At 43.0% G+C, this 14,649-nt stretch overlaps 2 protein-coding genes across 18 annotated transcripts in view; one reads left to right on the forward strand and one right to left on the reverse strand.

The window, feature by feature from the left end:
• MED12L (mediator complex subunit 12L) overlaps positions 1–14,649 on the forward strand; it is a 352,938-nt gene that overhangs the window by 208,118 nt on the left and 130,171 nt on the right. The window lies entirely within an intron of this gene.
• Positions 2,040–12,011, reverse strand: GPR87 (G protein-coupled receptor 87). Of its 2 annotated transcripts, XM_023555408.2 has the most exons (3): positions 11,229–12,011; positions 8,754–8,885; positions 2,040–3,815 (listed from the first exon to the last, which is right to left on the reverse strand). In XM_023555408.2, exons 2-3 carry the CDS (start codon positions 8,785–8,787, stop codon positions 2,773–2,775), a joined length of 1,077 nt encoding a protein of 358 aa, XP_023411176.1. In that variant the 5' UTR covers positions 8,788–8,885; positions 11,229–12,011; the 3' UTR covers positions 2,040–2,772. The 2 variants fall into 2 exon arrangements, with proteins under 2 accessions (XP_023411176.1, XP_064131679.1); XM_064275609.1 differs by lacking the exon at positions 11,229–12,011 and having other exon boundaries at positions 8,754–9,054.

The raw sequence follows: 14,649 nt of genomic DNA on the forward strand, positions 1-14,649 counted from the left end.
AAAATATCTGTACAGACCTCTAAGGTCCGAGGCCTGAGTTGGAGGATTAAATGCGATATGGGACAGGAAAGTGCAGCATGGAGCCCAGCGATGCGATTAAGGAGGGTGGAGCCTTAGCCTTTGGGTTCCAAGAGGACCATGCGTTTAACAGTGGACTCACCCAGTGCAGCTGCTGTTACCGTTTCTGAGATTTTTGACTGGAAGCTGTGGGGTGAAGTGGGGAATGGAGAGGCTAGGAGGTGTTACACTGTAGGTTTTTTCCCAGCTGCATTATTGCTCCTTCTTATACAGGGTACCTATAACTCAAGGAGTCCTGGTGGTGCAGTGGCTAAGTGCTCAGCTGCTGACCTTTAGCTTGATGGTTCAAACCAACCCAGTGGCTTCCGGAGAGAAAGACCTGGCGATCTGCCCCCATAAAGATAAAAAAAAAAGATAAACCTCCCTTAAACATAAGCTTTAGGGCCGGCACTCTTTTTCAAAGCCGTCAGCTGTGCACGGATTGATTAAATGCCTGATATTGCCTGATACTGTGCTAGGAGCTAAATCTAAATTTAGGTAAAATATTTAAGTCCAAATAACGCATATGGGTACACACAAAAGGGGAGGAACGAAGGCATGTTTGCCGACTACAAGAGGGAGAGCATTATGGTTAACTAGTAGAGACAACACACACACACACACACACAATAGTACAGTACTTCATTGAGGCTCTTGTAAACTCCTGGCAAAATTCCACAAAGCTGAAGTGAGCAAAAATGAAGGTGGAAGAATAACTTATTCCAAGAGTCACTACTGTTGCAAGGAATAGAATCATGATTTGGGGACTCTAAAGTGTCTAGTAGGTGACAGCCAGGTTTGATGGAGGGGTGGGTGGCAAAGGGGTTCAAAGAATTACCTAATGAGTTCTGTCGAAATATCCATCTCTCCATCAGGACTCTGATTTCATAAATTCAAGGGACATGAATTTATACACCCCTCACTTGGTCATTGTCATAGGCCCTCCCCTCTCCCAGTTGGGTGTGTGCCCCCAGCTCTGCTTCAGACCAGCTAATGTGAAAAGACAGTCTGAAAGATGAATTCCTTTCTTCAGCTTCCTTGGAATGTCCAAGGTGAGCTACAGCTGTGTTGTGGTGGTGCTTAGGTGCCATTGAGTCGATTTTCGGCTCACAGAGATGCCATGTGACAGAGTAGAACTGCCCCCATAGGGTTTTCTAGGCCGTTTAAGAAGGAGAAATAATTTAAGGTTTAAAAGGTTACTCTTGTTCATCTTGACTTCCCTTAGCAACTCTATCCTTCAACTTAAGATTGTGTTTTAACTGGTTGTATCCCTATGAAAAGTGGGAGATAGTTTAAAGGGAAGACTATTTTGCTAAGAGTTTCCCTAAACTAAAAAAACACCCAACTAAAAAAAAAAAGTGGGAGATAGTTTAAAGGGAAGACTATTTTGCTAAGAGTTTCCCTAAACTAAAAAAACACCCAACTAAAAAAAAAAAAAAGTGGGAGATAGTTTAAAGGGAAGACTATCTTGCTAAGAGTTTCCCTAAACTAAAAAAAACACCCAACTAAAGAGACTATTAAATAGCTGTTTGATGAACTAACTATACTTCCTCATTAACTGAGCCTCATATTATTTTCTCTGCCCTTAGCCCATGAGGATTCAAATATAGCACAGGGTATAATGGGAAAAGTATATCCAGTATATTATATCCCAAATCCACTTGTCTTAATATTTAATCACATTTTTTCCCCTGAAATAGCCAAAATTTGTTGTTGTTGTTGTTGTTAGGTGCCGTCGAGTCGGTTTTGACTCATAGCGACCCTATGCACAGCAGAACAAAACACTGCCTGGTCCTGCACCATCCTTAAAATCCTTGCTGTGTCTGAGCCCATTGTTGCAGCCATTGTATCAACGAGATGAATTGACACAGTAGCAGCCTGAGTGTAAAATCACTTCATTAGATCTTTTGAATACACCGTTTAAAAAACATAGAGGAACTTTGTGTTCCCCGCGCACCCACCCACCCACCCTAAAGGTTTTTTGTCACTGTGCATAAGACATTGATTAACACAGTGAGGGATGCCGGCCACAGATCCTAGACGGGTCATAGATGGAATTGGGGATAGCCTGGTAATCAATAACCCACCCCCTGCTGTAGAGTTGATTCCGACTCATAGCGAACCCATAGGATGTCTAAGGTGGTAAATACTGCGGAAGCGGACTGCCACTTCTTTCTCCTGAGAAGCCCCCAAACCACCAACCTTTGGTTAGCAGTTGATTTCTTTAACCACTGCGTCACCCGGGCTCCTTCAGTAATCAATATTTTACTGAATTATATTTGCAATGAATAAGCTGTGCCAAAAACATCCATTTATTGCCCAAACTTTGGACCCCAAAGCTAAGTGGATTCTCTTCTTTGTACTTGCTGTTTTCCGCAAAAGCGGCTTCGCCGCAGCAGTGGGTCCTGGGGGAGAGAAGGCTGCAGCGAGCAGGCTTTGCCGAGGCTCTCCCTGCGCCTCCGTCTGCTCCTTAAACATTGGGTGGGGAAGCTGCCGTTCAGCCACCCACCGCTTCTTGTTCATTGGACTTTCGCTGGGCCTTTACGTTTGTTTATCTCGGTTCCAAGTCATGCCCCAAGTTGACACCATTTTATCCATATTTTGATAGGCTCAAGCAAGGGTAATCAAAAGAAATGTTTATTTACACTGTGTACACATCCATTTCGGCACCAGGGAGAAGAAGGCCTGGTGGCCTGCGTCCCCTACACGTCCCCTTTACACATCTGTGTAGTCGTAATATACGCGGACTTCGGATCTTCTCACGCTTTGCAGGGATCTGATGCTTTCGCTCCTGGTCCTGATATTTGATTTCTTGAATAACCTTCTTGAAAACGACCTGCACATGAAAAAGTAAATGATTGGATCCAGACACACATTGCATGCCGACAAGAAAAGGGTCATCTCTTTGCAGTAATGCAGGATTTTGTGTGCAGATTCATCTAAAAGCTTGTCCAGGTGGCTCAGCATAAATGGAATTCTGCACAAGTGATAGGGTAGAAAACACGTAAAAAACACGGCCACGACCACCCTGATACTCTGGTTGTGCTTTCGTTTCCGGCTTGACTGACTTACGAACTGCCGGCTGGATTTATGGATGTACCTGGATATGGCTATGTAACAGCCGATCAGTATCACCAGCACAGCCACAAACACACAGCTGTTGACGTAAATGACTGCTTTATGCCATCTGACTCCCAAGGGACTTTTCAGTTTCAGGCAGTCGTGAATATTTTCCTGAGTCGGCTGATGGTTCGTTAGGATGATGTTCGGCAAGGACAGAAAAGCCATGATCACCCAAACGCAGATAGATAAGACCTTGGTAAAGGTTATGCTGTACATCCGGGAGTCCCCAAACGGCTTCACCACCTTCAGGTAGCGATCGATGCTTATCAGCCCCAGAAACACGATGGAGGTGTACATGTTTGCGTAAAACAGAACGGAGGTGTATCTGCAGAGGACGACCTTGAAGTACCAAGGTCCAAATCCTGCATCGTGTACTATTCTGAAGGGAAATGTCAGTGTCATTATGAGGTCAGCAACCACTATGTTCTTGAGATAAAATATGAAGCTGGTTTTATTCCTAATGTGGAAGAAGATCCATACTGCCAGACCATTCAGCAAGATGCTCGCCACGAATATGACAAGGTAAAGCACGGGCAAGATGACAGTGTCGAACTCGTTGTGGGCGGTGGCGTTCTTTCCGGGTCCGTCACTCACGTTACTTGGAGCGTAACTCCCTTGGCCGGGCAGCTCCTGGTCTGTAGGAGAAGCAGGAAGACATGACGTCAGCGCTTTGCATGCACGCCCCACGACTACAAGGCTGCCTTACAGACGGGACCCTCGCTGTTCGGGGCGAGTTGAAAAATGACATCAGCGATTGAAACAGTCAAGTTAGTACATTGTTTATGTTTAACGTGGCCAAGGAATTGGTGCCCCCGCTGCAACACACACAGCTCACACGTACTCGCACACACTGAAGTCCCTTGACCCTTTTATCTTTGAGTAATGGATTTTTGTTGTTGTTGTTGAGTAAAAACTGATTTTTCTGATTCCCTGTGCTAACTTTTTGAAAATGAGAATAAATACACCACTGTACATTATCTTGATTTTTAATGCGGTGTTTGACAACGAATAGAGTCAACAAGATCTGGGGGTAGGAAATGGAAATTTCCTGTGACAAAAAAATAAAATGGCCAGCGCATTGTTATTGATTTCAGTGTAGTCTTTGATACAGTCTCTAAAATAAATCCTCCACCCGCCCCAGTTGGATGCCGTATAGGGTCGATAAGAGTTGGGAAGGAGCGAAACTAGTGGATCATTTTGAGTTTTTCATCTCTGTCTTTCTTATAGTACTTACGAACCTTTAGGGGCTATTATTAGGAGTAAATTTAAAATATTTGCTTAAAAACAAAAAAACAAAGGAAAACTTACTGTCTTCCAGAGTAATAGATTAAAAAAAAAAAAATTTCTAGGTAGATGTGACTTGGTTAATCTCTGAGGTTCATGTTTACCTTAGTAGACTTTGAGTTGTAGGTAGGTAGGTAGGAAGGTTAATGCTGATTATCGTACATGTTTATATGCCATGGTATATTTCTCATTAAGATGTGTTTGTGTAATTAAGAATATCTACAAGTAAAGACTTTCTCCTTAGTCCAATGAAAAATGTTATTTGTTATTGTTCATACTAGCTAAGTGTTTTCAAAGAGGACAGCTTGTTAAAAAGAAATCTAGGCTGGTGCATTCTTAGGCATAAGGCCGAGTTATACCTATTGCATCTATTCTGTGAATTTTTAACATTTTTTGCTTCTCTGGAGATTTTAGTTCATGTTACTAAAAACCTGTACTATACCCCATGCTGTCATGTGATCAGTGAAATGGTTTATGAGCATTTGCTTCATGTCCATATATGAAAATGGGCCTCGCAAATCTACTGCCGGGGGCTTAATCGATGGACAGCTCCAGCTGCAGTGCTCTGACTCTACCACCACTCTGTCCCAACGCCGTGATTCCCGTGGTCGACTCCCAGCCTGTAGCTGAGCGTGACACAGGTCCTAAGACGGCTCATTCCTGCAAGAAGAGAGGCTCCTTTGATGAACAACTTTGGCTGCGGAATGCCTCATCCATCTGTTCAAAACGTTCTTGAAAACTTCCCTATAGTCTGACCCTTTCTCCTCAACCTTCCTTCCTTCCCTCTCTCCTGCACTGGGGTCAGACCTGCACTGTAGTTAAGGTTTTCCCAGCCTCCTCAGGGTCCCTCTGCATTCCCCTTGCAGGTTTTTCCCCTAATAAATCTCTGGGCTCTCCAATCACATTTTGTCATCTGTTTTTTGTAGAACCTGAGCTAATACAATTTACGAATGTACTTTTTGGGTGCAGGGCTACCAGAATGGCCATTTATGTGTTTTTACTTTCTGCTAACTGATAATATTGGCTGCAATTACAATCATGTTTTATGATTATTTTATTTTAGAGGTAACAGCCTGAGTTTCACCCGTATTTCCCTACATGACAGGCAGTTTAGTATATATCGGGGTTCCTCCTTTGAAGACGTGAAACAGGGAATAGAGTTTTGATGATTATAATCCAAAAACAGGTTCTTAAATTGCCAGCTGAAATTTAAGTGTAAGCTTTCCGTGAGTAACCTGGTTCTCTTTCTAATTCTTTGCCTTTTATTTCCTGCTGTGACTGTTTTTAAAAACTGGTTTCCCTGGCTTACATATCCTTACAGAGGCTAGTAATTTATACCTGGACTAGCCTGTTAGGAGACCCAGAGCATTATTAAGCTTGATGAGTTTAAAATGCCTGATTCAGCTGCCATCTCTGTTTCTGCTGTCAGTTTCAAATATTGTCTTGAACGGTATTCTTCCAGCCTGGTCTGATTTGATGAAGTGTTGCGGTTTTGACTGCTTCTGCACCGGAAGACCCATGTCAGCGTTAACACCGTGAGAAGATTCCAAAGATGTGCAGTTTTCACAGGGTTAAGACACTTCATTGAGTCAATTTACCCAATTAAACTATTATCAGTCACTTTCTTCTAACCCAGAATAGATCCCTAGCGCAAGTAGAGAGAAGACAAGTTTTTATCAGGATGGAACGTCTAGCTGAAGGGCACAGCCTGAAACTGTCATCTCCTGAAATGATGGCTTATGAGTTGGTTTTCAAAGCAAACGCTAATAGAATAATACACTCCAGTAGCATTCCAAGAAGGAATGCTGGTGGTGCAGTGGTTAAGCGCTTGGCTGCTAACCGAAAGGTTGGTGGTTTGAACCCACCAGCCACTCCATGGGAGAAAGATGTGGCAGTCTGCTACTGTAAAGATTACAGCCGTGGAGACCCCATGGGGCAGCTCTGCTCTATCCTGTACGGTTGCTAGGAGGTGGAATCGACTCCATGGCAGTGGGAGTATGGTAGACACGGAGTATTTCAGTCCCTTGTGTTGGCTCGTCGGAGCTGCCTGCAGAAAGCTGTGCATGTTCACTGTGCAGTGGAAGAACCCATACTTCAAGGGGTGCATAGTGTATCGTTATGAAGTATTAATTATATGAACAAGCACTCTTATTAAATGATGATTTACGTAACAAGTATGGTTATTACTGAAGATAGAGCCTGAAATCAGAGTGTCAAAAAGTCCCCGTGTGTATTCTGTGTCTCGTAAAGAAAAAATTCCAAGTGAGAGTGGCCTCATTCCAGGGTGGTTATTGAGCTGTTTTGTGGCTTTGAGACAGTCTGGTGTTCAACTTGCTGATCTTGTACTTCTTGTATCTGCTTCCTTAGTATATGTTTGGGATTAATGTTCTGGAATATAGGACTTCTTAATTCTGTGGTATAGGCCTGGATCCAGTTATTACTTTATTCACAAATTGCACATTTACAATGCAGCTTAAACAAATGGGTGGTTGAAGCCTGTTACGGGTTATTTTGTGAAATAATATGGTGTGAATTGCTCTGGAAGGCTCAAAACTTAATATAGAGAGTTTTATTTGATTGGTTGGTTTCTTTGGAATTAGGTTTATGTCATGTTCTTTTCTGCCAGTGCCATCATTTCTTCTTTTCTCTGTGATTACTCCCAAGTTTCTCCAGAAAGTGCGGGTGTGCTCAGAAGCACTTCCCCTTGCAGTGTTTCTGTTCAGACCATTAAAAGCAAACGGCCTTCCAGGCATGTTGTTCTTCACTGCCTGTGAAGAACTTGGCCAAGTTAGGGAACATTTTCAATGACGGTAGATTTGGGATTCAATTAAGAGGAAATTAAAAGCTGTTTTTACAGTGTAAAGACTGTTTTCTCACATATTCCTTGTTTACTAGGATGGCATTCCCTGTATTGTTTAGCATAGGACTTGATACAGAGTGATAATTCAAGTAAAAATGTATTTTTTCCTCTCAACTCCTGTTGACAAATTGACAAATGCCATGATGTAAGAACTGTAGTTCCATGGTAGATAATTTTGTGCCTTGGTGTCATGTGTCTGTACGTTTGTGTATTTGAGTGTCTGTGTAGGGGGGATATTGTGTGTTTGTGTGTGTCTGTGTAGGGGGGGATATTGTGTGTGTGTGTAGGGGAGATACTGTGTGTGTGTAGGGAGGATATTTGTGTGTGTGTGTGTCTGTGTAGAGGGGTACTGTGTGTGTCTGTAGGGGGGATATTGTGTGTGTGTATAGGGGGATAGTGTGTGTGTGTGGAGAGGATATTTGTGTGTGTGTAGCGGGGGATATTATGTGTGTGTGTGTCTGTGTAGGGGGATATTGTGTGTGTGCGTAGGGGGGATATTGTGTGTATGTGTTGGGGGGCTGCATGAGTTTCGTAGCCAGATAAAAGCACAAACCACTTGTGACTTTTTAAATTTAAATAAAATGAAATACAACTCAAAGTTTAGTTTTTCCATTGTCCTAGCCACATGTAAGCTCCTCAGTAGCCACATGTGGCTTTGCTGGGCACCACAAACGGAGCATTTCATCACTGCAGAAGGTCCTGTTGGGTAGAGCTAGCCTGGTCACTTAACGGCTTTGTAGAATGGAGTAGGTACTAGCTGTTTTGCTGGGTCACCCACAGTATGTAGTACTTAGTAGGTGTTTGTTGTCTAACAGAAGGCATCGGTTACAGCCTGTCTTAGTAGCAGCCACGTTGTGAATGCTAAAGTGCTGCAGAATCTTGGTGATGCTGCCTTCAGTAATTTTGCAGTGCGATTGCTCATTGGGCACGTCAGCCTTTGGCACAGAATGTGACCGTATCAACAGTATGTCACTGCTCTACCTGCCAGATGGGCGTGAGATGCTAAAGTCATGCAAATCATGGGTGTCACTACCACAGCAGCCTTTGTGTGATAGCTTTCTAACTAGTTACCTAGTAGAGGAGGTAGATGTTGTCTTTGGCCTCCGGGGAACATCAGTGAACCTTGGTTTAGAATATTAAGTCTGGACAGTAATAATGAACTTCAGCTTGGGTTTAAAAATTTTATTGGTTTAATCCTAGTATTAATTTTAGAGCTGGTCTCTGGATGAAACGGTTCAAGACTAAGTGATCGCAAGTTAAGTTGATGTCACTAATGCGGTCCTGCATGTTTGCTGTTCTGTAGTTAAGGCTAAACGCTGGTTTCTTTTGCCCTTTTGCTCTGTGGCTGTCAAAGACCCAGTGCCACACAGTTTAAATGACAGTTATTGATGGAAGTAAAGTCTCCCTGCGTCTTTCCCTGTGGTTTTACCTGGTGGTTTTGTCAGCGTCACGTTGAATCCCATTTTTCCGTTGTGATGGACGGTAGGCAAAAATGTGTGTCAGGAAACACTCGGAGACAGCTGAAGCTTGGGTCTAGCATAGGTTACTCCTTGTTTGATTTCTGGAGAAAAAGAGAAAAAAGAAAAAAAAAGTGGGAACGAATTTGAATGTACAGTATTTTGGTGTTTTCAATGGGAACCAAAACCCCATTGCTGTCCAGTCAACTCCAACTCATAGCGACCCTATAGACAGAGTGGAACTGTCCCCGTAGGGTTTCCAAGGAGCGGCTGGTGGATTCGAATTACCAACCCTTTGGTTAGTAGCAGCCTGAGTTCTTAACCACTGCACCGCTAGGGCTCCATTTCCAATGAAAGGAAATGTATATACCTCTATGATTCAGAAAATGGCATACTCTTTGGATATGAACATCTGTGCCACACAAGAGGTATCTGTTTCTATGCCCTCTTTCAGCCTGTATGAGTTAGGGATCATTTCTGTGGAGGTTGTACTCTCCATTTGGATGTCACTGTGACCTTGGGAAAGTTACTTCATGTCTCTATGACTCAGTGTCCTCGTCTCTAAAATGGAAATCATAATAATAATCCCACGGGATGTAATAAGGATTATGTGAGATAATACATGAGGCGCTTATCAGAACCTGGGTTCAAAAATGCATGGAGCAGGTGTTGGCTTATCTGCCTTCTCATCCCCGCTCCTCCCTGTGCTAAACAAGGAGCAAGATGGTCAAATCCCACCTTTGTTGCTGCGTGGTATGGGTCACCATGAATCCAACTCCCAAAGTGTGAAAATGGTTCCAGTCCCCACCTTCCCACGTCTCCATCCTCCAGGCCAGTCACTCACGTGACATATTCTCTCTCCTTTCCTAACCACCCAGAGCTGGGTCAGAGCTGACAAGTTAGGATACCTTCTTTCACATCACCCAAATGCTGTCACTGCTGGCTCTCACTGTTCCTGTGGGTACGTTAATTTGCTCAAACGACTCACCGTACTAATGGCTACAACTTTATTATAGCCAAAAAGGCTATAAACAAAGAGACGCATGGGGTGAGGTCTGAGAGAAATCACAGTGCGGAATTTCCATGTCTCAGAGAGGAGTGTGCTACCCTCTCCCATGCATGGTCACCAAACAGGAAGCTCTGCTGAGCCTTATGCTTCAGGGTTCTTATCAGTTTCCCCATATGATCATGATTGATTTCGTCATGCCTCTAGGGCTTAGTCAGCATTGGCCCCCAAGCGGCCGCTCTTGGCCTGGTCAGCTTCCATTTATTAGCCTCATGTGGCTCCAGAGGATCAAGAACAAAGGCCAAATTGCTTTCCTCAATGTGATACCACACTTTGCATCATCCTGTCCCTTTTTTTTTTTTCAATCTTAGAATATGTAGTTGCAGGAGTCCCTGGGTAGTGCAGATGGTTAACGTACTTGGCTGCTAATCAAAAGGCTGGATATTCAAGTCTATCCAGAGGATCCTCGAAAGAAAGGCCTGGTGATTTACTTTTGAAAAACCCACTATGGAAAACTTTACGGAGCACAATTCTACTGTAAGACACATGGGGTATCCACGAGTTGGCATCGACTCAGCAGCAGCTGGTTATATATAGTTGAACGCGTGTGCGACGGAACTTGTGATTAGCTGCTGACCTAAAGATTGGCGGTTTGAACCCACGCAGTGGCTCCAGGAAAGAAAGGCAGGCAAACTGCTTCCGTCGAGATTACAGCCAACAAAACCCTGTGTAGCAGCTCTACTCTTTAACACGTGACATCTCCAGGAGTTGGAATCCGTTTGACAGTGACAAGTTTGGGTGTTTTTTTTTTTTAATTTACACTTGGATATTGCTTTTTTTTTTTTTTTGAAGTTTTTAAAGATTTAGCACTGATATATGTAAGAGTGCATTGAACATCCTGTTCTTGTAATCTTTGGGGTTCTGGTTCTGACTTTACACTAACCAGCAGCGTGACCTCCACAAGTTACTTGACCTTTCTGGATTTGGATTAAAAAAGAAAAAACCAACCATACCCACTGCCTTCAAGTCGATTCCGACTTATAGCAACCCCTGTAGGACAGAGTAGAACTGCCCCGTAGGGTTTCCAAGGCTGTAAATCTTTACAGAAGCAGACTGCCATATCTTTTTCCCTCAGAGCAGCTCGTGGGTTCGAACCACCGACCTTTTGGTTATCAGCTGAGCACTTTAACCACTGCACCAAATCTCTATAAGGAATGAAATTCACATGAGTTTATAGTACTCCCCAAATACAGGTTCCCATGTAAGAATTGAATTATCGTTTGAATGTTTGCCTAGTGAGTACCCGTATTTCTTTCTGAGGACTGTATTCCATCCAACCTGAAAGTTTGGCCAGGAAAGGATAATTAAATGGGGTTTCAGTGACTGGTGTCACTTAGCCTTTCAGAGCATCACACTCCCATAACATTTTAACAAAGATTACCTGAGATCACACACCGTTTTCCCCACTTCTCCTTCAGCAGCCCCGACTGTTCTCTGTTTTCAAGCTCTCTCCAGGTGTGGATGAAAGAGAAATCCTGAGAACGGTTTTTGGAAAGCTAGCTGCTGAAGTAAAACGTGCTTACGGAACGGCTTGCTATAAGGGAAGTCGCTCTTTTTCTCATGAAATGAAACCATGTGGAGCTTTCATGTCCCGTCACTGATGTCACTCTCATATTGTACAGCTGCTAAGAGAACCCAAGTAACCCGTTCCCCTAGTACAAAGCAAACTTGTGGCTGGTGTAAGCTGTTACTCTTGTTCCTGCCATTTGCCAGGTCAGCAGGGAAAGAGCACATTGGAGGCAAAAGTCTCTGTAAGAATTTTCCAGCAGGTGGAAAGGTCCGAATTATTTCTTCTCCTGCCACAGCGTCCATCCCTTCCTTAGAATCTCATGTAGTTAGGGTACTTGATTTGGTAGAAGATGGGAACAGCGCTTTTCAAATGTTCACTTCTTTCCTTTTCTGCCCCCAGATCGCTCTTTTGAGAACTTAGATGCTCTATTCATGCCTTAGAGAGCCCTGGTGGCACAGTGCCTGAGTGCTTGGCTGTATGAAAGATTGGCATTTCGAACCCAACATGAAAGAAAGCTGTGGCAGTCTGCTTCCATAAAGATTACAGTCTTGGAAACCCTATGGGGCAGGTCATCCTATAGGGTTGCTTTGAGTCAGAATTGACTCGATGGCAATGAGCTTGTTTTTTTTTTTTTTTAAATCCATGCTTTGCTTTGAATCTCTGTAGTATTTGGTGTGTAGCGGGCACTCAAAAGGTCTTTTTTTTTGTTGTTGTTGTTAATGGAGTAGAGCTGCCCTGTAGTGTTTCTAAGGCTGTAACCTTTATGGAAGCAGACTGCCACATCTTTCTCCTGTGGAGCGGCTGGTGGGTTGGTACTGCTGAGCTTTTGGGTTAGTAGCTGAGCGGTTAACCACTGTTCCATCAGAGCTCCTTCACTACTCATTAAGGAATTAAAATTAAAATGGCAATGAGGTACCATTTTATACCTATTAGAATGGCCATAAATTAGAAACGGACAGTAATAAGTGTTGGCAAGGATGTGGAGAAACAGGAGCCTTCCTACATTGCTGGTGAGAATGTGGAATGATAAGGCCAATGTGGAAACAGTTCAGCAGTTTCTTAAGAAGTTAAGTGTAAATTGACCATACAACACAGCAATTCCATTTCTAGGAATCTACCCGAGAGAAATGAAAACATACGTCTACGCAAAGACTTGTATATGAATGTCCATAGCAGCACTAGTCACAATAGCGAAACATGCCTGTCCATACAATGGAATACTGTTCACCGATGAAAAGGAATGAAATACTGATGGATACTACAATATGGGTGAACCTCAGAAGCAGTTTGCTAAGGGAAAGAAGCCAGATACAAAGACCACATTGTACAATTCCATTTAGATTCAGTGTCCAGAAAAGGCAAATCCGTAGAGGTAGAAAGTAGATCCGTGTTTGCTGGGGAGCTAAGATTAAATGTGAAGGGCATGACAGGTCTCGTTAAGTGGATAAAAACTGGGTACGGTGAAGGTTGCACAGTGTTTTAAATCGACTAACAGTCATTGTGTTGTACACTTAAAATGGGTGGAAATTATAGCATCTAAACCTCAACCTCAATAAAGCTTTTTTAAAAAGAGAGAGAGAACACAGAAAAGAAAAGGAATAAAACTAAGCTAGCAACTGACTGTGCAATAATGGAAGACTTATCAAGACCAAGAAAAAAGAACATAAGACAGCACGTTCCCTGTCCTCTGTTTAAGAAGATAGTGATGTATGAAGTACCCGTGGCAGGAGCTTTACCTCTTGGTGCTGGTGAGGGGCACTACCTAAACGATCTCTATAATTCATTTTTGCCTCTCTTCTTTCGGAATTGACTCCAGTATCCAGAGACACCTGATAATGGTGGTGATTTGTATATTTTGGACAATCCATGTTCCCATTTTCTTAATAATTTCTGTTAAAAGTATATGGAAGAGTTGGGGGTTTAATTAGCTGACACGTATTATTTGGATTTCTGGAATCAACTTTGTTATTCAGGTTTGGGAATTGAGATGTTCTGTTGTCTGCTGGCTCCTGAGAGCTTCCTTCTGCTTCTCTCTATCTTCCACTTTACCCAAATGGAGGTTGCAGACGCTAGTTCTTCGGTTGCCTTTGTTTTCAAGGGAGCTGGTGTCCAGTTGGCTCCCGGCCATCCCCTCTGTGTAATGACTCTGTGATCGCTCTCTTACCCAGACTTCAGTCATTCTTTACAGTGGAGTGTCCGATATTTCTCTGGTCCTTTAACTCAACATATTTAAAATTTAGCTCATTTTCCGTTCCTCTAAAGAAACAACTTTTTCTCGTATCCCTTTTTATGAATATGGCTTCATTTCTTGGCCACCAGAGTTTCAAATCTAACTACTTTATTTGATACGTCCTCTTCCTTGCCCCTCACATCTCATCATTCCCTCACCTAGTCTTGGCCCATTCTTCTGTGACGATACCTTGCCTTTGCTCTGTGCCTTCCTGGGTATCCCTGTGGTCCTCTTCCAGACTGAGGCTCTCTGAGTCTCATGTTTGCCCACTGTACTGACTCCTCTTTCTGCCTCTAGGTTCTTTCCTCTCAAATGTCTCCTTCTTGTTTCCAGATTAATCTTCCTATACAACACATGTAGCCATGTCCTTCTTTTGCCCTCGAATCCCGAGTCATTATATGGTAGGGCAATTCTGAGCTACAATTACTAATCAAATATGAGGAGTCATTTCTGTAGTGTTGAAGATTATGGAGTGAGGAAGCTAAAGCATGCTGGGTTCTGATTGTTAAAAAGTGATGATAAACTTGGGGGAATCTGCCCCAAAATTAACCTAGTGAATTGTGGAGACAATTAATACCTGCTTAATAGCATCATTATGAGGTTAAATTAAAATATGCATTTACAAAATAAGTGTTAGGTAAATAGCATTTTTTTTTTTTTTTTGCTTCCATTATTTCCATTAATCCTTGCTCAAATAAAATTCAAGATTGTTTGTAAGCTGATCGGAAGCTCTCTACTTTAAGCAAACTGTTGATCCTCGGGGCATTCCTTGCGTTTACCAAAAAAGCCAAACCCATTGCCGTCCAGTCGATTCCGAATCATAGTGACCCTCTAGGATAGAGTAGAACTGCCCCATAAGGTTCCCAAGGAGCAGCTGGTGGATTCGAACTGCCAACCTTTTGGTTAGCAGCCATACGCTTAACCACTGCGCCACCAGGGCCTTCTGATTTTCCTCATTCCTGCTCCTTGAAGGACCTCCTTTTCCCCCATTCTTTCCCTCTTCTTGAATATAACTACCTATCCTTCAGTGTCAGCCTCTTTCTTTCATAAAGACATTTAGTG

This window comes from Loxodonta africana, chromosome 23 (genome assembly GCF_030014295.1).
Source record: "Loxodonta africana isolate mLoxAfr1 chromosome 23, mLoxAfr1.hap2, whole genome shotgun sequence".
Classification (NCBI taxonomy): Eukaryota; Metazoa; Chordata; class Mammalia; order Proboscidea; family Elephantidae; genus Loxodonta; species Loxodonta africana.

Bases quoted from the DNA above. Each gene is read 5' to 3' on its own strand.
- GPR87 (XM_023555408.2), bottom strand. From the start codon at position 8,787: ATGGGATTCAACGTGACGCTGACAAAACCACCAG. The intron at 3,816-8,753 runs GTAAAACCACAG...CTTCTCCTACAG, and splicing joins GACGCTGACAAAACCACCAG to ACCAGGAGCTGCCCGGCCAA.